We start from the raw sequence: 25,295 nt of genomic DNA, 5'->3' as shown, positions 1-25,295 counted from the left end.
AACATGCTGCTGTCCTCAGAGAACACCTGCTCCAGGTATGCAACTCTTATCTTCCAGAGGAAGAACAGAATTTACTTTAGTAAGAAACTGTTGAAACTAGGTAAGTGAGAGGAGTTACGGCAGAAGTTCTTGAGATATAGTGGGATGATAAGTCCCATTCAATGTCAGCAGTCCTAGCAGCCTGATTTTGAAGATTCCCCCTTATGGTAATTTGAGTGGTTGGTGCATTTCCAATTTTAGCTATATGACTAAAAGGGAAATGAAAGGTCAGCCTAGTTTAAATATCTGCTTTGTTCCCATTGCAGGTGAATACTAGAATTACGTGGAGCAGGCATAATGATTCCAAAAATGTCTCAGAAAAGTACAGTTCTAAAATAATTTCTCCAAAATGTTTTTATTTTTGTCTTTCCCTCTTGTAGCTATAGTGTTTTTTGCCACTCCCATCTTTTTCTAGATCATTATACCTGGGTAATCTGGATCCCCTTAACCAGCCGTGAGGGCTGTAGTAGTATCTCCTTCATATCTTTTCCTCATAAGAGGGGAAGTCTGGATTCCAGGACACTGATTCATCTTCACAGTTGGATGTTAGGGGCTTTTTAGGAGGGTGGGGGGAGAAAGGAAGGGTTTAAATGGTCAAGTGTGTAGTCTGTGCCCAGCAGTAGGAGCAGAAATGCCTGCTCTGCACAAAATAAATTTATCCTTTAAACTCAAATAGATTACATTTTTTAATAAGAACATAAGAACGTAAGAAATTGCCATGCTTGGTCAGACCAAGGCTCCATCAAGCCCAGCATCCTGTTTCCAACAGAGGCCAAAACCAGGCCACAAGAACCTGGCAATTAAGAGTGTTTAAGAATGTACCGTATCTTTCGCTCCATAAGACGCACCTGACCATAAGACGCACCTGACCATAAGACGCACCTAGGATTCAGAGGGGGAAAATTAAAAAAAAAAAAATGGTGTGCTGAACAGGCTTTGTACCCGGCCGTCTGTGCATCTTATGGAGCAAATTAGGGGAATGCATAAAATTTTTTTTGTCCCCATTTCATTTTCGGATCTGGGGAGGGCCATTTCGGTCCACTCCCCAGATCAGAAAATTTTTATCGTTCTTTCTGTGGGAAACCCCGCCCTCCCATACCAACCCTTTAATTTAATTAACTACAACCTCCCACCCTCCTGACCCCCCACAAGACCTGCCAAAAGTCCCTGGTGGTCCAGCGGGGGGTCCGGGAGCGATCTCCTGCACTTGGGCCGTCGGCTGCCAGTAATCAAAATGGCGCCGACGGCCCTTTGCCCTTACTGTGTCACAGGGGCCAACCAATGGCACCGGTAGCCCCTGTGACATAGTAAGGGCAAAGGGCCGTCGGCGCCATTTTGATTACTGACAGCCGACGGCCCAAGTGCAGGAGATCGCTCCCGGATCCCCGCTGGACCACCAGGGATTTTTGGCAGGTCTTGGGGTGGGGGGGGATTGTAGTTAGTTTTTTTTTTTTTTTTTTTTATATTCACTCCATAAGACGCACAGACATTTCCCCCCCACTTTTGGGGGGAAAAAGTGCGTCTTATGGAGAGAAAAATACAGTATATATCAATGTATTTGTCTCTTTTCACATATCTCACTTGAGGATCGGGCCAGTTTTCTTCTGTATATATAGGAAAAAAGTCTTTGCTTTGATCTGTAGAGCTGTGCTTCATATAGTGAAGTTATGGGGTAAAATATATCCACGGGTATTGCATTTAGACTTGCATCTAACTTGTTAGTTTGACGCCTCATGGTTTTTGCCTCTGTAGGATGGGCATGTGGAAGTTGCCAGGTTGCTTCTTGACAGTGGTGCCCAGGTGAATATGCCTGCGGATTCATTTGAATCTCCATTGACACTAGCAGCCTGTGGTGGGCATGTGGAATTGGCAGCATTGCTGATTGAGCGTGGTGCTAACCTTGAGGAAGTAAACGATGAAGGCTACACACCATTGATGGAAGCAGCTAGAGAAGGCCATGAGGAAATGGTGGCATTGCTGCTGGGTCAAGGTAATGAGCCATAAACATACAAGGTTTAAAAGCAAGTCTAGCATTCGTCTGAGAAGGTTACATGCACATGGGGTTTACCAGGATGTCCCTGAAAACATTAAGGATACATGTGTAAAACAAAAAATATTTTATGTACTGCATTCATGCTAATTGTATTATTTATTGTATATTTTGATGTGTATTCTCTGTTTCTATTGTAACCCACCCTCAATGGTTTCATAATTCTGAATATAAATAGATTTTTTTTTTGCTACATAGATTCATCATATCTATTGGCTAGGCATGAGAATCTGTTGGCTATTTTAATTTTAAGCCATTACTCAGAAATATTTCTGAAATATGGTTATGTAGTAGCTTTCCCAGGGGAGTAGTTGTCTAATGTAAATTAAATTTTATTGTTTGAAAATTCCAGTTTTCTTAGCATACGGACAGGTGGATCCAAAATCAGTGGGTTATGCACCTCTACCAGCATATGGGGACAGAGCAAAGCTGACATCACGGTATTTTTATACCCCTGCACTGTCTTCAGCCTGCCAGTATTCTCTGTCTCCAGCAGATGGTGGACGTGCATCTCCCTACTGGGGATTACTTTAAAACATTTTCAAAGGAAAAAAGGAGATTTATTATGCCCTGCTCTCCTGAGGTAACAACTTATGGTCCCTCTCTCACTTTAGAATTCCTGAGGTGATATCTTTGGATTCTTCCCTCAGATGAGTGCCTTGGTCTGGTAGCTGTTTTTTTTAGCCGGCGTGGTCTTAGCTGTGTGTTAAAAAAAAAACAAAAAAAAAACAAACTGAAAGGCAAGTGGGTGCAGGAAGCCGAGCGCCGCAGTGTGAAGGTCCTTGTCCTCTGCCCCTGCAGCCAGAGACTGACCTTGTACTCAACTGGGCTGGGCTGAGCTCAGGTAAAGAGTAATTTAAAAAAAAAAAAAAAAGAGGAGGAGGGGAGTTTTGTAGGGATTCCTCTTCCCCCTGGTCTTCGTGCTTGGTGCATTGATCAGACGTTTGTTCCTGCCTCCGGGGAAGCTTAGTGTGGGTGTGGGCAGCCTTTTGGCTAGGCCCCATCCTCAGGCTTTTCTTCGCCATGTGGTAGGCTGTGAGGCATTTCACGCGTTTGTTTTGCGCATGAAGCTGCCCTCTTCAGTTCGGTCAGTTCATGCTTGTGCGTCCAGCTATGTACCTGGTTGAGTGCCCACTTGGCACATAGGGGCATCTATCTGGGCGTTCACATGTGCTTATTTGCGCGTGCAGTCTGATTGGCCTTGTGGGTGTTCATGGAGGCAAGTGTTGAGCACCTACATTTTGGGTGCCTAGTTTTTTGTACATTCCAAATACAGCTGGATGCAGGCTTCTCAGACGCCTGTTTAAGCGTACTTGATAGAATGATGACACCTATAGCATAGAAACCTAAGCTTCTTACCTTCTATGCTGCTTGTGATATTCCAGCATCTCAGCCTGGCGTTTCCTCTAACTTGTGTCAGCACTGTTTGGAGGCTCATGGGGAATTGCCTTCATCTGAGCCCACTTCTTCCCAGCTTGATGCAGGAATGGGAAAAGAGCTGCCAGAGGAGTCGTCTGACTTTGGAGCTCCCCTAACTGGTTCCTCAGCAGGGGAAAGGTAGTTCAGTGGGCACAGTACAGATGCCCCCTGTTTTCAGCATGGATCTTTCTGCCTTTTCTTGGGTAGAATTTTTTCAAGGACTTCAGTCTTTTCTTCAGGCACAGTCCTCAGCCCCGGCCAATCGTAATAGGTCAGGGTAGCAGGTGACGCAATTCTGCATGCCTGGTGCTGCAGGTAAGTTTCAGAATATGCCTAGATCTACTGCAGGTCTTCCTGTTAAGGGACCTAGATGGCATGGATTAGGAAGCTGATCCTTACTCCCTAGAGGATGGGGATATTTCTCCGGGATTGGAGCTGTATAAAACTATGTTGAGGTTCTTTCATAGAGATGTTACTGGCTCTGATTTCCCAGACATTGAAGATGCAGGGAGTACTGGGAGCTGAATCCCATTTTGATTTTTGTAAAACTTAGATTATTCCCTATTATGGAGGCCATTCAAGAATTGATTGATCTTGAGAGGGGTTCCCTGGAAGCTAATTTCAAAGGGGACTGAGCCTTGGAAGGACTGTACCCCCTGGATCCAGCTGCAAGAGAGCAATTGCGCTTTCCGAAAGTGGATGCGCTTGTGTGTGCTGCTACCAAGTGGACGGCTATCTCCATAGAAGAGGGAGCAGCCTTGAAGAATGCACAGGATAGGAGAATTGAGGCCATCCTCAAGCCGGCCTTTGAACAATGGCAATGAATTTGCAGAAAGCTTCGTGTTGTACCCTGGTGATTAGCTCTTGTTTACTTCTCTCTCAGGAGGTTGATGAATCTGGTGTGAATTCCAGGGCAGTGATGGAACCAGCCACTGCCTTTTTGGCAGCGGGTTGTGATTTGGTCCACATTTCAGCCAGAGGGATTGCTTAGGCAATAACGGCCAGGCATCAGTTATGGCTGAGAAGTTTGTCATCTGATGCAACCTCTAAGTCTAACCTTACAAAGTTGCCATTTAAAGGCTCGCTTTTGTTTGGGAGCGAGCTGGAGAAAATGGCTAATAAGAGGGGTCAGTTCCTGGTTCCTTGGTTGACAGAGGATAAGAAGCAGATGCTGTTCTGCTTCAGCATGAGAGGTCATACTAGGGGATCCAAAAGTTTTTGACCCTACAGAGGAGTGGCCTTTCAGAGGGCTCGATCTTTGGGTAGGTCTGTGTCCTTTTGTCCCAGGCAGCCCAGATGGGTGCACAGGCTCGGGTTGTAGAGCCCCCCTGAGCCTCCCATTGAAGGTGTGCTGACCTACCCCTGTGAACAGGAGATAAGGGGTTGCCTGTCTTTTTTATTGGAGGTGGGTCAAAATCATGTCAGACCAGTGGGTGCTGGAGGTAATAAGAGATGGCTGTGCGTTGGAGTTTCGTAGTGTTTCTCGGGACATGTTCATGGTGTCTCCTTACAGCTCTCTGCAGAAGAGAGAGGCAGTGGAGTGGACATTGCCAAGACTCCTCAATCTGCGGATTGTGGTTCCAGTGCCCATGTCTCAAAAAAAAAAAATTATGGGCCGATATTTCATTTATTTCATTGAGCCCAAAAAAAGAAGTTCTTTTCGCCCTATCTTAGATCCCAATAAAGTCAATCGTCATTTGCATGTGACTTGTTTTTGCATGGAAACCTTGCGCTCAAGGATGATGGCTGTACAGTCAGGAATTTCTAATGTGTCTGGATTTTTCTGAGGCGTACTTGCATATTCCCATTCAGCTAGAGCATCAGTGATTTCTGTGTTTCATAGTTTTGGGGTGTTGTCAGTTTCGAGCACTACCTTTTTGGTTTGCCCACCATGCCCAGAACATTTTCCAAGGTTATGGTGGTGGTGGCAGTGGATTTGAGAAGGGATGGTATTCTGGTGTGCCCGTACTGAAACGACTGGCTGATTCGGGCCAAGAGTCTGGAAGGGAGCCTCTGGGTCTCGCGCAAGGTAATTTCCTTGTTGCAGGAGCTAGGTTGGGTGGTGAACCTGTCCAAGGACAATCTTCAACAATCACAGTTGCTAGAGTATCTCCGTATTCGGTTTGACACGAAGCAGGGCAGGGTGTTCCTGCCGGAGGGCCGTATTCAGAAGCTAATGGCACAGGTGCATCTATTGACGTAACACAATACGCCTGACAGTGTGGTCTTATCTACAGGTGCTCAGATTGATGGCGGCGACCCTGGAGGTGATTTCATGGATGAGGGCACATATGCATCCTCTTCGGCGTACTCTATCTCATTGGAGCCCACAGTCTCAGGACTATTTAGTTCGTCTTCACCTACTGATGGAAGTCTGTATACACCTGTAGTGGTGGTTAGAAGTGGGTCATCTAAGAAAGGAGGTTTTCCTAATATCACCAGACTGGCTAGTACTCGCGATAGATGCGAACCTCCAGGGTTGGGGAGCTCACTGTCAGGAGCTGACAGCGCAAGGGCACTGGAGTACAGAAGAGTCTCTATGGAGCATCAGTAGGATGGAAGCCTGTGCGATTTGGTTGGCATACTTGCGGTTTGGCGACCAATTGCAGGGTTGAGCGGTCCAGATAATTTTGGGCATTGCAACGACAGTGGCTTAAGTCAGTTGGCAGGGAGGAACCAAGAGCCAGCAAGTGTCGCAGAAAGTAGCCCAACTTATGGAATGAGCAGGAGAGATCAGCCTCACACATTCCAGGAAAAGACAATATAAGAGCCAACTTTCTCAGCAGACAGTCTGGATCCAGGAGAATGGGAATTGTCAAACGAGGCATTTCAGCTAATAGTGAATCTCTGGGGCCCTCAGTTTCTGGACCTGCTGGTGACTTCTTGCAATGCGAAGGTTCCCTGCTGCTGCAGTCGCAGGAGAGATCCAGAGTCCTTGGGCATCGATGCCCTCATGTAAGAGTGACTGGAGGGCAGGTTACTATATACTTTTCTCCCTTTGCCTATGTTGGGCAGAATGATTTGGAGAATCGAGAGTCACACGGGGATGGTTCTTCTGGTGGCATTGGATTAGCCCAGAAGACCATGGTATGCAGATTTGTGAAGGCTCCTGGTGGATTCTCACCTCTGGTTTCCATCTGACAGGGATCTGCTACTGCAGGGGCCTGTTCATGAAGATCTGACTCAATTTTGTCTTACAGTATGGCCCTTGAGTGGGCTCAGTTGCTGAAGTGTGGATATTCTACTGCGGTGATTGCCACATTACTTTGATCGAGAAAGTTCTCCTCTTCTTAGCCTATGTGCAGGTTTGGCGAGTGTTTGATGCTTGGTGTGAACATTGAGGTGTTTTTCCTTGTTTGATTAAGATTCCACTCATTTTGGAATTTTTGCAAGATGGATTGAATAAAGGGTTGGCCCTTAATTCATTAAAGGTACAGGTTGTGGCTCTTGCCTGTTTCTGAGGTCAGGTGAAGGGTGAACCTTTGTCAGCTCATCCAGACGTGGCCTGTTTCTTAAAAGGAGTGAAGCATCTTAGTCTGTGCAGTCTCTGCTCTTTGTGAATTTCTCTTTTGGGTCTGTGGCAGGATAGATGAAAAACTAATACTTTCCCAGCATAACAGTGCTGTAAGCACATTGTGAAAAGAGTATACATACTCAAATAGCTTCCTCAATAAAGGAAGTTCAATTGCCTTGTAATACCAAATTAGGAAGAAGAAATCTTGCTGCATTTCAAACACAAGTCAAATATATCACTACTAAAGGTTTTCTACATTGCTCTTGTGCACTCTTTTATATTGTAGATTTGAGGGATTTTCTAAGCCACGTACCTGGATAACATGATCTCTCTAAAAATTACCCTTTGGCTAAAACTATTCACAGCCTTCTCTACAGTGCATAATTTATTTGCTGGGTTACAATGAGATATTTCTGGGAGGGGGGGGGGGAGTTAGGTTGAAGGAGAAAAACTATGTTCAGAGTTCCTTCTCTGTGTTAGTTTCAGCAGCCCTTATTGAGGATGAGCCAATGTGGGTTTATGAAGAGGATGTGTCCAATTCCTGTGCAGATGATCCCTGCAGCAGCCTTCCTGACGGACGCAAGCTCAGACCTGGTATGCACCTCAGCCAGGGGCGTTGCCTCAGTAGTGGCAGCCAGAAGACAACTATAGCCACAGAATTGGTCTGCGGACATGACATCTAAAGCGAATCTCACAAGAATGCCTTTTAAAGGATTTCTCTTGTTTGGAAGCAAATTGGAGAAGTTAGCCAGCAAATGGGGCGAATCCCCAGTACCTCGGCTACCGGAAGATAGGATTAAGATGGCAGTACAACTGGGAGAGTTTCTAACCTCCCTGGACCTTTCCGAAGCCTACCTTCACATCCCAGTCCATCAGGATTACCCGCGCTTCCTATGCTTTGCGATACTGGGTCACCATTACCAGTTCCGAGCACTACCCTTCGGCCTAGCAAACCCCCCCCCCAGAACCTTCACCAAAATCATGGTGGTCGTGGTGGCAACACTAAGGAAGGAAGGGATTTTGGTACACCCTTACCTGGATGATTGGCTAATCAGGGCAAAGTCTTCAGAAGAGAGCCGGCAAGTGACCAGCAGAGTCCAAGAGCCTACTGCTGGAACTCAGTTGGGTCGTAAACACGGGCAAGAGCAGTCTGCAGCCCTCTCAATTGCTAGAGTACCCAGGGGCCCGTTTCGACACCATACAGAACAAAGTCTTCCTCCCTCCGCCGAGGAGAAGGAAACTGATGGAACAATTACGACGATTGATGACCAATGCATGCCCTAAGGTATGGGACTATCTTCAATTCCTCTGCCTCATGGCATCAACCCTGGAAGTCGCCCCTTGGGCAAGGGCCCATATGTGACCGCTCCAGCGCTCCTTACTGTCACGATTGAACCCACTGTCCCAGGACCACTCAATTCGCCTCCAACTACCAGCAGAGGTACGTTCTCAGCTCCAGTGGTGACTTCAGGAAGATCACCTAAGCAGTGGAGTAAGCCTATCCCCACCGAACTGGATCTTGCTCACCATGGATGCAAGCCTGCGAGTGTGGGGAGCCTACTGTCAGGAACTGACAGCCCAGAGATGATGGAACAAGGAAGAGGTGGAATGGAACATAAACTGCCTGGAAGCTTGAGCAGTCAGACTAGCATGCCTGCAATTCAGCCACAGACTCTGAGGCAAAGCAATTCGAGTAATGTCGGACAATGCAACAACGGTTGCTTACAACGGTTGCTTACATCAGCCGCCAGGGAGGAACCAAGAGTTAGCAGGTGTCTCTGGAGATAGACCCTCTCATTGCATGGGTGGAGATAAACCTACAAGGGATCTCTGCCTCCCACATTGCAGGAAAAGACAATGTCTCATCAGACTTCCTCAGCAGAGAGAGCCTGGAATCGGGGGAATGGACGCTGTTGACCACAGCCTTCCAACTGATAGTAAATTGCTGGGGCTTCCCAGCCATGGACCTACTGGCCACCCATCTCAGTGCCCAAGTGCCCAAGTCCCCAGGTTCTTGAGCCGCAATCCCAAGGAATCGACGCTCTCGTCCAGACTTGGCCAGAGGAAGACTTACTGTACGCCTTCCCCCCATGGCCACTACTAGGCAAGGTAATCCGCAAGATAGAACATCACAGGGGACTAGTTCTACTAATGGCCCCGGATTGGCCAAGATGACCATGGTATGCAGACATGCAAAGACTCCTTGCAGGAAACTACCTCCACACAGGGACCTTCTCGGCAGGGCCCGATTCTCCACGAAGATCCATCTCGATTCTCTCTTACAGTCTGGCCCTTGAGAGGACTCACCTGAAGAAGCGCAGTTACTCAAAGGCCATGTGACACCCTGCTCCGAGCATTCAAGTTCTCCACATCCCTGTCATACATACAGATCTGGAGAGTATTCGAAGTCTGGGGATTCTCCCGTGGACAGCCAAGATTCCCATGATTCTGTTCCTACAGGGCGGTATGAAGAAGGGGTTGTCATTCAACTCCCTCAAGGTCCAAGTAGCTGCACTGACCTGCTTCAGAGCAGAAGTGGACGGTATCCGGCTATCAACCCATCCGGACTTGTCCTGCTTCCTGAAAGTCGTTAACTTCGACTGCCGCTAAAGTGGCCGGTGCATCTATGGAATGTTATTTATTTATTTATTTATTGATTGATTTTTATATACCGCGGTACATATAGTAATACATCACCTCGGTTTACAGTAAACATTAATATTAGCAACAGGCTTTACATTAAAACGGTTTAAGCAGTAAGTAAACAATAAGATAACAATAAGGAGTTAGCAATCTCAATCTAGTATTAGACTTCCTAGCTGAGGCTTCCTTCAGACCAACAAGCAGTCTGACACTACACCTCTTAACATTGAAGAAGGCATTCCTGGTGGCAATATGTTCAGCTCGTCGCATCTCCGAACTACAAGCTCTATCCTGTCGGGAACCGGTCCTCAGGTTCACACCTAGAACCATACAACTGCATATTATCCCTTCCTTCCGAAAGTGGTTTCCGAGTTTCACTTGAATCAAACCATCTCTACCAGCTCCAGATGAACATAAAGACTCGGAAGTCTCATGCCTTCTTCGCCACCTGAATGCAATACCTGGAAAGATCAGAACCGTTGCACAAAACGGATCACTTATTCGTTCTTCACAGCGGGAAGAAACAAGGAGAAGCGGCCTCGTGGGGGAGCATAGCCCGCTGGATCAAAGAAGTAATAAAGGCAGGAAAGCTCTTACCTCTACAGATTAAGGCTCATTCTACGAGGGCCCAGGCAGTCTCCTGGGCAGAAACCAAGCTGCTGTCGCCCGCCGAGATCTGTTGGGCAGTGACGTGGTCCTCCATACACACCTTCTCCAGGCTCTACCACCTGGATGTTCAGGCCCAGGCAGATGCAGCTTTCGCAAGGGCAGTATTAAGTGGGCCACGGGCAGCCTCCCGCCCTGTCCGGGAGTAGCTTTTGCACTTTGCGCTTATGGATCTTGAATATATGTTTGAAATTGAAAATATACACATACATTCCTTTTGAAAATTGCTTTTATAAGTACCTGCCAACTTTGCACCTGCTTTCTGTACAGTTGTAATTTTTATGGAAAATAGAGTAGATCAATGGAGTAACCTAGTGGTTAGAGCAGCTGATTGGAAACCAGAGTTGAAATCCCACTGCTGCTCTTTGTGACCTTGGGCACGACACTTTCCCCTTTATTGCCTCAGGTACAAACTTAGATTATGAACCCTCTTGAGACAGGAAAATATCTACAGTGCCTGAACATAATTCGCTTTGAGCTACCAATGGAAAAGCATGAACTATAAATAAATAGTACATATTTGAAAATTGCATGTGATATTTTCCAATCTCCTTAAACATGTCTGGCAGCTCCTACTTTAAATATGGCAAAATGTATGTATACTATAAAATAGTGAGTTTACTTTTAGTCACTTAAGAGTAACAGTGTTCCGAACTAGCATTCTACCTAGGTACATTTTTATTTTATCTGTTAAAATGCGTTTTAAAATTGTCCTCTGTATGTCCAAGTATAGAAATATTTTCTGATGTTTTATTTTTCCTCAGTGAATGAAGAAAGGAAAGGGAACATTTGAATAATTTTGTTCTAAATGTTGAAGTAATTATTTTTAATTTTAATTTTTAAATTTATAACATAATGAATACATCTTATACAGAAATAAATCATGGATAAACTCAATTTTAATTTATAAGTAATTTACTTTAGACAGGAAGTCAAATCCACAAATATTAGGAGTTAGGATTCACAGTACTAGAAATATAAAACTCCATGAAAGTAAAATGGTAGGAAATTAGATGAGCTCATTGAACTAGGACAATATCCTAAATGTATATATGAATTTTTTTTGTGGTACTGTTGCTTGCAGGAATTAAAAAAGGGAAAACGGTTAATATCTTGCAGTTAATGCTGAGGGAACTGCAAAGTCTGTGCAGTTGCCTCAAACACTGAGTGAGTTTAGTAACGTTTTCAGTGGTGTGATGTTATTTCCGAGCTATCTTCTAACTTATTTTTCTATTCTGATTTATGCTGAAGGTGCAAATATCAATGCACAAACAGAAGAGACTCAAGAGACTGCCTTGACATTGGCTTGCTGTGGAGGGTTTCTGGAAGTGGCAGACTTCTTAATCAAGGCAGGAGCAGATATAGAACTGGGCTGTTCCACCCCATTGATGGAAGCTGCACAAGAGGGTCATTTGGAGTTGGTGAAATATTTACTAGCAGCAGGTATGCTGATTAAACTATAAGGTGTTTTGTTTTTTTTTTACATACTAAAATGTCACTTAATGGTGTCGTTTATTTTCCTCACAGACGTTTCAGTACATGGCAGAAAAAACTTTGCCTACTATGTTACAAAACGCAAGTGTTTGCTGCTTGTGGTGTTAGGCTGGTATTGCATCAGTTTTTTTATTTATTTTTATTTAACTTTTTTATATACCAACATTCAAGACGGTGGTCCCATCATGCTGGTTCACAAGAAACAGGGGTGTAATTATAATACACTTTACCATTTAAACAATAGTGCAGAAAAGCAGTTACAAATAACAAGGAAAACAATAACTTGGAATGAGAAGGGAAATGAAGATCAGATAGTTATATATAAGTATAAATAACGTTGTAAGAGGTGGCTATTAACGCTAATGCTAGCGGAGCGTGTTGAAAGAAGGAAGTTAGATGGAATTGGAGTTAGGAAAGGCCTGCGTGAACAGCCACGTCTTGAGTCTTTTCTTGAATGTTGAGATGTTGGGTTCCATTCTAAGATCCGGGGGAATAGAGTTCCATAATGTTGGACCGGCTGTGGAGAATGCCCGATCTCTGAGCGTGATGTGTCTGGTAGTCTTGGCTGGAGGTACTTGAAGTGATCCTTTGTAAGCATCTCTTGTCGGTCTTGTGGAATGGTGTAATCGGAGGGGGATATGAAGATCGATTGGGGCTAATTGATGGATGTTTTTGAAAATGGTGAGAATGGCCTTGTAGATTATTCTGAAGTGGATGGGCAGCCAATGGAGGTCCATCAAGATAGGTGTTATGTGTTCTCTTCTCCTGGTGTTGGTGAGTATACGGGCGGAGGCGTTTTGGACCATTTGTAATGGTTTGGTGTGTGATGAAGGGAGACCAAGCATGATGGTGTTACAATAGTCCAGCTTTGCGAAAATGATTGATTGTAGGATTGTTATGCTATAATTCCCTTTATGCTATAATTCCCTTTATCTCAGCAGCCTAATTCCCTTTATCTCAGCAGCCTGTTACAAGGAAGAGAGTATAGCCCTGAGAATGGAAAATGTTGATGCAACATGGGCTTTTAAACCAGCAAAGGACACTCATTGGATAACAGAATGTTTCCAGAGGCAGGGAAAGCCCTGCCTGCCAGCTACTGCACAGTTTCTACCATTCAACCAGTGGAGATGGGACATGGAGAGGTTGCCCAGAGATATGGAGCAAGCCACACCCTTGGGGCTTTGCTGCCCGCGGTGGGACTCAGTGTAACCCTGGAGCAGTTGTAACTAAGCATTTGGAGAGAGGGCTGCTAATTGATCTAGTTCTGGTTTAGCCCCCCATTGCGTGAATTAACTAGTACCCCAGATAAGGCTGTTCAGGATAGACCTGGGTCAGCTGTTAACCCCCCAGGTTCAAGAAGAGCAAGTTTCAGTGATGAGAAAGTTGCTGATCAAAAAGAAGAGAAGGTTAGGGAATAGTGGTCTGACAAAGAATGTGAAGCAAGGAAAAGGTAAAATTGAAAGGGCCATGAGGAGAGGGATCTTAAATGATTGTCGCTGCCTAACAGAGTTTAAATGCTCTTTCAGCTGCTGTTTTTTTGTTTTGGTTTTTTTTGCATCTGTTCAGGGCAAGCTATAGGTGTATCCCTCAGCTGACCTAATATAGCCCAGTGCAGTTTTTCCCTACCTCTTTGCAGGGTGTCAAGCAGGTGCATCCCCTTCTTTGGATGCAGAGTTGCTGGTCTGGAGCTTCAGACGGCAAGCAGATAACTGAGCCTCAACATGTTGCAGCTGTCTAAGGCCATGTGGGAGGATTTGTATTTGGTGTGGGGCCCTGTGGGTGAGACTTTTCTGTTGCAGTGAAAGCTGGGGACTACTTGCGTAGATTGGCGGAGTTGTTTGAGGAAGCTCTGAGAGAGAAATGTAACGCCAATTTTTAAAAAGGCCTCCAGAGGTGATTGTTGAAATCGTAGACCAGTGAGTCTGATATCAAAATGCCAGGCAAAGTGGTCGAAGCTATAAAACTTTCTGGCCATATTGATAGACATGACCAAATGGGGAAGAGCCAAGATGGATTTAAAAAAAGGATGATATGCCTTACCAATATAGTGGATTTTTTGAAGGTGGTAAAGGAATTAATGATGTGCAAAAATTAGATCTTTTCCAGTGGAAAGGAATCTACAAAACTAGGAGTCCACAGCATGAAACTTCGAGGAAGACTCAAACAATGTCAGAAAATATTTTTTCATTTTAAGTATGGTGCATACACGGAATGCCCTCCCTGAAGAGCTGGTGAAGGCGAGAACAGTAATGGAATTCAAAAGAGCATGGGACAAACATAGAGGATCCCTGCTGGCTAGAGAATAGAGCTGAACAGATAAATAACTTTACTATTACACCTAAAGTTAACATTTTTGCTCTGCATGGAGGGTAGCCTGCACAGAGCAACAGTTGCTCCTGAGCTTAAGGCTTGGGTGGGGGGTAGCCTGCACGGAGTGCCAGTTGCTACTATCCATAATGGAAAGTTTGGGGGTAGCCTTCACGGAACAGCAGTTGCTGCTACAGTTAAGTTTAAAAAAAAAAACCCAAAAAAAACTTGCTCGGCAGACTGGATGGACCATTTTGGTCTTTTATCTACTGCTATTCCCTGTTTCTATGTAACATGTGGACAAGAGTGATCCAGTTAACATATACTGTACCTGTATTTTCAGAAGTCATTTGGCAAAGTCCCTCATAAGAGATTCCTAAGGAAATTAAAAAGGGATGGGATGTGGCAATGTCCTGTTGAGAATTGGTAACTGGTTAAAAGACAGGAAACAGAGTAGGACTAAATGGTCAGTTTTCCCAATGGACAAAGGAATAGTGGAGTGTCCTGGGGATCTCTGCTGGGACCTGTGCTGTTTAACATATTAATACATGATTGCTCAGTCTACTGCACTGAGTACGCTGGACTATTGCAACGTTTTGTAGGTTGGCCTCCCATAAAATCATCTTTGTGCTTTACAGATGGTGCAGAATGCTGCTGCTGCACACTTGGTCACTGGTTGCCCATTCAGAGATCATATCACTGCATGACTGGCAAAATTACACTGGCAACCTGTCTTAGCAAGTAAATTTTAAGCTGATTATTCTTTATAAAGCATTTGAAGGAAGATCCAGTATACTTAAAAGATGTAGTAAAACTATATTGACATGCACGAAGCTTACGCTTTGAGGAATAAGAATTGTTGGCTGTTCTCTCCTTGAGGGAGGTTCGATTGTCCGATATTCGAGGGCAGAGGGTGTGTTTATTATTTGGCAACAGTGTGTGTTCCGGTATGCAGTCACACCCTCTTTCCCATACCATTTTGATAATCTTAGTTCATGCCAAGCTTTAGCATGAAAGGGCTAGAGTATTAAAGGGAGACTCAGGAAATAATGGATCATAGAATGACTAAAACATTCCTTTTTCTAGAAAATGGAAAGAGTTTTTGAATGAACCAGGAAAATGTCAATGTTGCAAGTTTCCTGTACAGTTTCCATCTGCCAGGCTTCAGGTTGCATTTCGAGTTTAAGATGAATCTGAAAGGATATTTGTTTCCCTTCATGCAGGGGCCAATGTACACGCAACAACAGCAACGGGTGACACAGCACTGACGTACGCCTGTGAAAATGGACATACTGATGTAGCAGATGTCTTACTTCAGGCAGGAGCAGACCTGGTAAGCATTTGTTCTTACAATTAAAGGTTGCACTTGCTCTGAACTTAAAAGGGAAAGATTAAAATGTTTGCTGGTGGGGGTTTTGCTTTTTGATGGTGCACTTTGAATTTGCACTTTTTTTTTTTTTTTTTTTTAAGACTTATGAAAACTATTGGTTGCTTTGAATTTGGATCTTGAATCATTTCTTTTCTGGTGTAACTGGAAGCCAGCATTCATGGGACCACGGAGTAGCTGTTACTGCGGACTTTAATTTGTTCCATTGTAATTCCCATAGGCCAAGATTTGGTTAATGAAATAGAAGTCACTTGATATTTTTTAGATTTCTTACGGTTGACAGGCACGGAGCAAGTTAAGATTCTCTTTCTCAAAGTTATAAGATGTACAACTGAAAATCTTCGGATTATGAGGGGACTTTACACAGTAAGCATGGGATCTCTGAAATACATTAAAATATCTAAGTATAATCTTAGGCTTAAAATTGATAAAGCCATATCAAATGTGGCATGGGATAACCTTGAAATGTTAGGGCTGTGAAAAAAATTTTGCAATGACTTTGGCCAGAACAGCCATTCACTATTGTAACTGCCTTTAGCAGAAGACTGTTTTGTGATGTGCCTGGGTTAGATTGTACTCCAGGTCTCGCACATCTAGCACATTAAAAAAAACAAAACAAAAAACTACCCCCCCCCCCCCCAAGAAAACTTAGATATGTGTGCATATATTTGTGTGTATATATATATATATATATATATATATATATATATATATACACACACACATCTTATATGTCAATATAAAACTATTTTTTAAAAACAGACTTTTCCTTTTAGGGAGAAAGTTTGTACTTTATGGCAAAAAATCTTTAGAATTATAGTCTAAAAAATTGATAAATTAAAATCAAGTGCACTCATTTTTATTTAAGGACCAAATGAGTGACTCTGTGAGACTATTGTGAAACCAAACAATTGAAAGCCCTTATTTTACACAAGAGATGCTTATTAAGGTCTTCTTGACCAGCTGATGATAAAATTTGTGCATTGGTTTTATATAAACTGTATGTACTACATATTTTTTCAAATCTTTTTTTTTTTATATTCAATTTCTGGAATTGGCTGTGTTTTGCAATGCAGTGAGAAGGTGACAGATGTTTTGGGCCCAGGCTGGAAAAAGAGCAATTATACTGTTAAAAACAAAAACATACTGTGCTGAAGTTATAACACTATCTGTTTTCCGATTCGGAGTGTATTTTACTGCTGTTTATAAGAGAGTGTGCACAGTTTTTATCCTCGTGCTGCAAGTTACCTTACTTGCTCTTTCATGTAGCAAAACCAGAGGGGGAAAAAAAAGTTTATTCATGCATAACTAAAAAGTGAGCAGGCACGTTTCTGGAATATGAAGCATACAAGGGCTGTCTCAGTGGCCGAGGCAGTAAGTCTGTGCACTACCATGCTGAAAGCCCCTGGATTAGCTAGGGCTGGAAATGCTATAGCCATGATTCCCCCCCCCTCCCCAACCCGGGGGGGGGGGGGTGGTAGGGGGCGAGAGGGGCTATAGTTTAAAGGTGACACTTAACCAGCTACAAGGCCCATAATGGCATGGCCCCCGGCCCTGGATCGTTGCTGCACTGACTAGATTAAAGGTAAATTGGGAGGTGATATAAGGGGAAAATATCTGAATAGTTGTGAATGAAGGCTTATTGCATGCACCATATCCCAGCCCTGGTTCACCCTGTGTAAGATGTACGGAGGTGCGGTAAGAAACTCCTGGAGGAGGAGTGCATTGGAGACCTTGGAAGCACCTTTCCTGTGCCTTCCTTTCTACTTTGTCTACTCTTAGAACTACTGTATGTCTTGTATAGCTGCGTTAAGTATGTAGAGCAAGCGGTGGCTGAGCATGGCCTTTCAAGCTTCTCATGAGTAATAAGGATCCAGTAGATAAGGCAGTGCAGATAGTATCTGCTCCCCTCACTCTCCCATCCCTGTCAAAACTGCAAATCATTAAAACGTGGAATGTACACGAGTTTCTCTTTACTGTTTTTATTTGGCTTTTTAAGAGTAGATCTGGTGGAGTGGATGTTTGTAATGAATTTATTTCCTAGGAGCATGAATCTGAAGGTGGGAGGACCCCTTTAATGAAAGCTGCAAGAGCGGGCCATGTCTGCACAGTTCAGTTCTTGATTAGCAAAGGTAAGCTTTGAAAATAAAAAGAATACTAATCAGTCATTTCCAAGGCATTATCTGAAATTTTTAGCATGTGACCTGCTCCCATCAAATCGGCAACTAAAGTGTTTATTTTTTGTTTTATTCTTTTAATATATTTAAGCCTTGGACCCACAGTGTGCTGTTGAAACATGGAAGTAGCTAGGTGTCAGTCTGCTATGGCTATGCTGGCAAATGTGAAGTTCAAAGGTTTTGTGTATCCTAAGAAAGCACAATTACTCCCCATAACTCTGAAAATTTCAGGTTTTATATATATCTATATCTATCTATCTATATGAAACCTGAAATTTTCAGAGTATATATATATATTTCTATGGATGCAAATCCTTTCTCTCTTCCCTATGCTTATTGTCTGCTGTTGCTAATATTACATCCTAATATGATTGATGTATGAAGGAATGCATTTTATCCCTTCTTTGGTTGCCGCCTTCCACTTAATCCCTCGACAACAGAAATATGTTCTTATGGTTCTTGTAATGACTGTTATCTGGAAGAAATTGATTAAAAAAAAACATTTAAATTGCTTAGGTAATATCAGCAACTTGGGTGCAGAAGCTGTAGGCTGACCTGACCAAAGAGCAGTTTGACTCCATCGGGCTGTAGTCTATAATTTACAAAAGGATTATAAACAATAGAATTCAAGCTTGTTATATCAGGAGAAAGACAAATAGCAGAGAGAGAGAGCCAATAAAATTTCTTAGAAGGAAGAAGAGAAACGTTTGGTGAAGGAGTGTTGACTCACTTACACTTTCTTCTGCTTTTATGAGTAAACACACATGTACGTGAATGCCAGGCTTAAACCCTACTTCAGAGTACTCTTGTAAGCAATAGTGAAACTTTGCCAGAAATGCTCATGTGGCTGCCTGTGACAATGGGAATTTCAGTGCACTGCCCTAAGGTATCCAGAGGACACTCAATCGATGAACAACGTCTAAAAAAAAAACCAAAACCCAAAAAAACACCTCCCTTTAATGCTAAAAATAGCATGATCATGATACATTCCTAAACCAAAAAATAAACAGAAATATGTGGAATGAACTGCTGCCTGAGCAGTCTGCTGGAAAATGGCAGGTGATTGGTGCCCAACGCCACCAGAGCAGGTAATATCAAAGTGCTGGAAAATGCATTTATTCTGACAGCTGAGAAGCAGTGGTCAGCTTTACATAACATTTTGTTTAGAAAAATAAAATTATTCTTTAGAATTCCAAACATCTTAATGGAAGACTTGAGGTGAGGATTTTGTAAAGATTTGCTTTTATCTAGGGGGATCGAAGGGGCATAAATGATAGTATATTCATTTAAAATTTTCTGTGGTAAATAAGTTGTAATATTTCATTAGTTCCAGATGAAACTGATGTATTTGTGCTATAGTATAGTGCTTGCTTGTGCATAGATATGGAAATTTCACATTTTTACATCTAAATTAAATTTTTCCAGAATCAAAAGGTGATATTTTAGGATTTAGAGCCAACAAAGCGAATTAAAGAACAAAGGAGACAAATACACAGTAGCTCCTAGATGGGTTCTGCAAGGTTTAGATTTGCAGGATGCACAATACATGAATACAAACCCTAAATTTGCAGAGATAATTATTTTGAATTTAAATTCTAGCTGTAAATGCTCCTAGAGAGAAAATAACTTGTACATTATTTCTCCAGCAAATTAGGTACTTCATGTCTCATGCACCCCACCAACCTGTCCTATTTAGAAAGCAACTTTGGTGGTGTGCATTTCCCTGGGCTCAGTGTGGTTTACAGAAGTGTCAGAGAAAGCAAGAGTTTTCCTGGTCTGCATCCAAATGCCAGGCGAAAATGAACATTTTGTCTGGAGCAGGGGTTCTCAATCCATTCTTCTGGAAACAACTAGCCAATCAGGCTTTCATTATATTCCCCAATGAATGTGCATGAGATAGGTTTGCATGCATTGCTCCCATTGCATGCAAACGTATCTCATGCATATTCATTGTGGATATCCTGAAAACCTGACTGGTTAGGTGTGTCCCAAAGACTGGATTAAGAACTCCTGGTCTGGTCAGGTGGATCAGTAGTCACATAAGTGGGCATGTGCCTGCCTGTGCCAACAAACATGTTCCAAAGTTTCTGGTCTGTGTGTGACTTCCCATTTGCTGGCACCTCGGCAGCAGCCTTAATTTTAGTTTGCACAAATTGCCTTGGCTCTGCAGATGCTCCTTTGGTGCTGAGAAAATATTATATTACTGAGTTGCTCCTTTTTCCCAGAGAGGAAGAGCCTAGTGGTTAGGGCAGCGGTTTGTGAACCAGGGAAACCACGCTCAAATCCCACTGCTGCTCTGTGTAACCTTGGGCAAGTCAAGTACAAATTTAGGGACTGACTTACTAAAGCTTTTTTTTCCTATTCTGGGGGGGGGGGGGGGGGGGAAAGCTTAGTAAATCAGGCCCCGAGATTTTAAACCCTCTGGAGACAGGGGAATACCCATAGTACCTGAATTTTAACTTGCCTTGAGCTACCAATGAAAAGGCATGAGCTAAACATAAAATAAAATTAGTAGTAATTACCTAGTCAGGTTTTGAGACATTTAAATAAGTGTACTGCTCTTTTTCCGTTGTTCCCAGTCTGACACTGCAGTTCTTAGTCTTTGTTCTGTACTATAGAGTGCCAACTATCCCTTTTTATTCTGTAGGGAGTGTATTTTCAGACAGGCTGCAGTATCCCCTATATAAGAACATAAATCCCATGCTAACTCAGACCAAAATGCATCAAGCCCAGCTTCCTGTATTTTATAGTGGCCAGTCTGGGTTACAAGTGTTCATATTCCAAGAAGTAAATCTATTTCTTGTTACTCATACCCAAGGATAGCGATGATGCCATCTCTAGTCTACCTGGCTAATGTTTTAAGGATTTTTCCTTCAGGAACTTGTCCAAATCTCTTAAACCTTGCCATGCCAGTCGCCTTGATCATGACCTGTGGCAACGGATTCCAGTTTGATTATGCATTAAGCAAAAACGTACTTTCTGTGTTTTATTATAAATCTGCTGGTTGTTGGTCCCATGGAGCGTCCCTTTGTTTTAGTATTTGAAATGTTATATGTCCTTTATTTACCCATTCTACCCCACTCATCATTTTGTGAACTTGTATCTTGTCCCCTCCCAGCCATCCCTTTTCCATGCTGAAAAGCCCTAGCCTCTCATCATAGAACATGAGTCTTAAGATTCTCAGGCTTTTTGGGAGAAATTATTATCATGCTTTGCTTCAGCCCTGCATAATTCTCACCAAACCTACAGCATCTCCCTCAAGAGAATAGGAGGACTAAAACTTATGGGTAAAGGGGAGCAGTATGAGTAATATCTTGTCCTCGTGGGCTATGCTTTTTCTATTGATGCTACTTGCATGTCATGGCTGCAAACATTAGATATACCTTCCAGGAAAGGTTTACTGGAAGCGTGCTTCAGTCTCACCACTGCTATCTCTGACCCATCTTTAGCACCATAGAAAATGCAGAGCATGTTCCTTAAGCAACTTTTTTCTTCAAAAGAGGTTTTATCAGGGACCTCCTTTTCCTAGCAAGAAGAACTCAAGGCCTCTCCAACATGAGCAGAAGGGTCGTAAACCTCAAATGGCTAGTCAGTTAAAGCTAAAGTAACATTTATGACCCAGGGAAAATAGCTAGCCTTCCAGTCCATGTACCAAAATATTTCACTGTAGAAGGGAAGTTGTTTGCAAACTGTTAGGCCCCCTTGTAACTTCAGCAGGGTCTTTCAGATGATCAAAGGCTAGTACAAATTGCAGTGCTATACAAATCCACCTATCCAGAAAAGCATTCAAGCTCTTAGTTCACCAGAATCTACTCAGGCTGGAAGTTTCCTCCTTACAAGCCAGAGGAATAGAACCTATCCCATAAAGGAGAGAGGATGGGAATTTTACTCAGGAGACTTCATGGTTCCTAAGATGATGAGTAGATTCGGACCAGTTTTAGACCTAAGGTCCTTGAATAATCCTATCAACAGGGACAAGTTAAAATGATATCTAGAAGCACTGTCATTTCACTTCTATTAACAAGAAAACTGACTCTGTGCTCTGGGTCTTAAGGAGACATACTTCTGTGACATGGCTGTATCCTTACTTAGACAAACAACTAATCAAGAACACATCTCAAACTAAGATATATGAATCTATGCATCTGGGTGTTGGAGTCACTAGGTTTCGTGATTAGTTATACCAAGTTTCTCTTAAAGTCATAACTTCAATTTGAAGTTCATAGGGGCTCTGTTAAAAACAAACATTGGCGTCAAAGGTCCTGCCCTTGATTGGTTCAGATCCTTCCTGTCCAACAGGTTCTACAAAGTCAGGATCAACAAAAAAGAATCTCCCCCTGTCCGCTCCAACCTGGGTGTCCCACAAGGATCTTCCCTATCTCCAACACTCTTCAACATATACCTTCTACCACTCTGCCACCTACTCACAAGGCTAAAACTATCCCACTATCTCTACGCGGACGATGTCCAAATCCTCATCCCGATCAGACTTTCTTCAAAAAACCTTTAACCACTGGACCACCTGCCTCCAAGAAATTAACCAACTACTTTCCACGCTCAAACTGGTCCTAAACAGCGACAAAACCGAGATTCGTATCTCAAAGGAAATCCTCACCAAACCTCCAACGCCACCACCCCCCTCTCATTCGGTCAACTCGATTAAATCATCTCCTCTCGTCAGAGATCTAGGCGTGAGCCTAGATAATCAGTTTAACCTAAAGAACTTTGTGAACACCACCGCGAAAGATTGTTTCTTCAAATTACAAGTTCTCAGAAACTTAAAACCTCTCCTTCACCTCCAAGATTTCAGACTAGTACTGCAATCCATCATCCTTTCAAAACTGGACTATTTCAACTCCCTCTTGCTCGGGCTCCCAGCCAACACCATAAAACCTCTTCAAATGGTTCAAAACTTAGCAGCCAGGATCTTCACCAACACCAAAAAAAGAGATCATATCACCCCCACTCTTCAGCACCTCCACTGGCTACCCGTCAAGTTCAGGATCCTCTTCAAAGTCCTCACGATTATCCATAAAGCCAAACACAACCTCACATCCATCGACACCACTATTCAATTCACACCACATACCTCATCCAGACCAATTAGAAACGCCTATAAAGACACCCTGTTTGCCCCACAAGCAAAATCAGCCCTAAGAAAGAGGGCCCTTTCGACAGCAGGACCTCATCATTGGAATGCATTACCACCGGACCTCAGGCAAGAGCATTGTCCATCTTCTTTCAAAAAAAGACTTAAAACATGGCTATTTAGCCTAGCCTTCCCTGACTCTTAATGCTATTCTTCCCATACTCCAGACTCTAGCCTTCACAGACTCCTAATTCTTGCAACCTCAGACTGTTAATTCCTCCTCTCTTTCTACCGAAATTCGCTCCTACCATGTTTCTTAGCCACTTCTCCAACGCATTCCGCTAAGATGCCATTTTATGTTATAAAAAAAAAAAATCTCTGATCAAGTTATGTTGTCTCAGTCGTCTCATCTGTTTACGAGATGTTAAGTTATACGATAGGATAAGTTACAGTTTTCGATATGTTAAGTTATAATTAATTTCATATTTATATGCCTTCATTGTTCTATGTAACGCTCCTAAGCGAATTTTGTTGTTAAAATGTAAACCGGTGTGATTTGTATTCTTACAGGAACATCGGTATAGAAAAATTAAAAATAAATAAATAAATAAAACTCAGACAAGGCTTCTTTCCCAGCCAGTGACACAGTAACCACAATAGGAGATAGCATTCAGAGTCTATCAGTCTGGCCCATGCTGAGTACTGGGCCTTATGACATTTACAGTTCAAGTCCATGCCCATGACATGTCTTCAGATGAGACTTACCCAGTGGAATCAAGTCACTTGAGCACATTTATGTCATGAAGGAGCATATAGAGACTTATTTGTTGCTCTACTGTTCTAATCTGACCCAAAGGATTTTCTGTCGAAATTCTTCCTATCAAGTGGTGTATTTATCAGATACATCCAGCCTGGGATGTGAAGCCCACCTAGTACAGTTCCACAGCTAAATACCCTGGTACAACTAGGAAAGGCAGTGATATATGAACTGCTGGAAACTTGGATTAGTTTGAAACTGTCTAGGGCTTTCAGAAATCAGGAGTCCTAATACAGACAGAAAATCATGTTAATCATGTTCTGCCAAACAAGCAGGAAAAAGATTGTAGCTTTTGTGTTGGGAAACTGGGCCACCTCTCATGGGTTGATTCTCAGAGCCACTTGCAAGGTAGCAAAAGACAGTGTCTGGAGACAGACTTAGTCATCACCTGCTGGACCCCTGCATGTGGTCCCTGAATTGTAAAGTGGCAAGCAGTCTTCCTCTAGCGATATCTAGCTGAGATGAGTTTCTTTGTGATGCCCTTCAACAGGAAGGTATCAGTCTTTTGCTCCAGGAGGAGATTGGCAGGTACACTGGCAGCAGATGCTGTTTTCCTTTATTGGATGTCAGATCCTCCTGTATTGATAGAAGGGACCACAGAAATATGATACTTAATAGCTATTTTTAGCCAAGGCAGATTTGGTTTCTGTTCCTTTTTTGAAACCAGTGAGGTTGAGAATTTCTTCAGCTGACCATGCAGACCCAAGGTTCACTATTCTACACTAACATATCACTTCTAGCACTTCTATCTTTTGGTTTCTCCAATAAAATGTGTCAAGTTCTTCTGGCTTCTAGAAATTTTTTTTTTCCAGGAGGTCATTTGGCTTCAAATGCAGGAGTTTTGCTGTCTTGTGTGAGGGCTAGTGTTGTGGTTCACTGAAATAAATGCTTAGAGTTAACAGCTGTGGAGAAAGCGTCTTTATTACGTGCTACAAGATAATGTAATAATATTAAGGTGATACCTTATGGCCAGAAAGACGAGTTAATGCTACGCAAAGCACCAGCATAAAACACTCTCAAATTATTTCACTCATAAGACATTATATAGGATTTTTCACTTGTACATTTCTAACCCCTAAACTAGGTTACGTAGTTGTCAACATTTCTATGATTGGTTTCAACTATAAACCATCTGAATAGCCATATGTAAATTTCTCTCTCTCCATAAGATATTTCCTTATTATATTTTTAGCATTTAATAAAGAAGTTTTGTTCACAGCTGTTGGCTCTAAATGTTTATTTCAGTGAACCTCAGCACTAGGCCCTAGAGCCCTTCCCTTGCCTCCTAGAAGAACTGTTTGAATATATTCCGCATCTCTGGTTTCAAAATGAACTGAGTTCACTTCAATGTGATTAATATTTACCACAATTTTATAGAACATTCTATATTACTTAGATTCATATGAGATTTGCTTCATTTGAAGCCCCTATCAAGACTTCTGCTATCTCATAGCACAACATGTTTCTAACACATTTTCCCTTCAATTAAGCATTTAGTGAACTTGTCCTTAGCTGAAGGATTGGTTCCAGCTAATCTGACACCAGCCGCTGTTCGACCACTTCTGAGAAATACAGGGCTTGATCCCACAGACATATCATACTGTTGCCCTATCTCTTCACTGCCTTTTCTAGCTAAAGTTTTAGAAAGAATAGTTTTACAGCAGTTAGAGGATTTTATAGAAGATCATGAGGT

The 25,295-nt window shown here is 42.8% G+C and overlaps 1 protein-coding gene across 6 annotated transcripts in view; it reads left to right on the top strand.

The window, feature by feature from the left end:
- The window catches only part of ANKRD17 (ankyrin repeat domain 17), a 488,939-nt gene that overhangs the window by 206,562 nt on the left and 257,082 nt on the right, over nt 1–25,295 (top strand). For all 6 annotated transcript variants that reach the window (XM_029598806.1, XM_029598799.1, XM_029598782.1 and 3 more), the window contains exons 8-11: nt 1,792–2,029; nt 11,583–11,774; nt 15,356–15,465; nt 17,564–17,651. In XM_029598806.1, coding sequence (XP_029454666.1) covers nt 1,792–2,029; nt 11,583–11,774; nt 15,356–15,465; nt 17,564–17,651 — 628 coding nt within the window. The remainder of the gene's footprint in view (nt 1–1,791; nt 2,030–11,582; nt 11,775–15,355; nt 15,466–17,563; nt 17,652–25,295) is intronic.

Source organism: Rhinatrema bivittatum, chromosome 1 (assembly GCF_901001135.1).
Source record: "Rhinatrema bivittatum chromosome 1, aRhiBiv1.1, whole genome shotgun sequence".
NCBI lineage: Eukaryota > Metazoa > Chordata > Amphibia > Gymnophiona > Rhinatrematidae > Rhinatrema > Rhinatrema bivittatum.
This window is presented reverse-complemented; position numbering and strand designations above follow the sequence as displayed.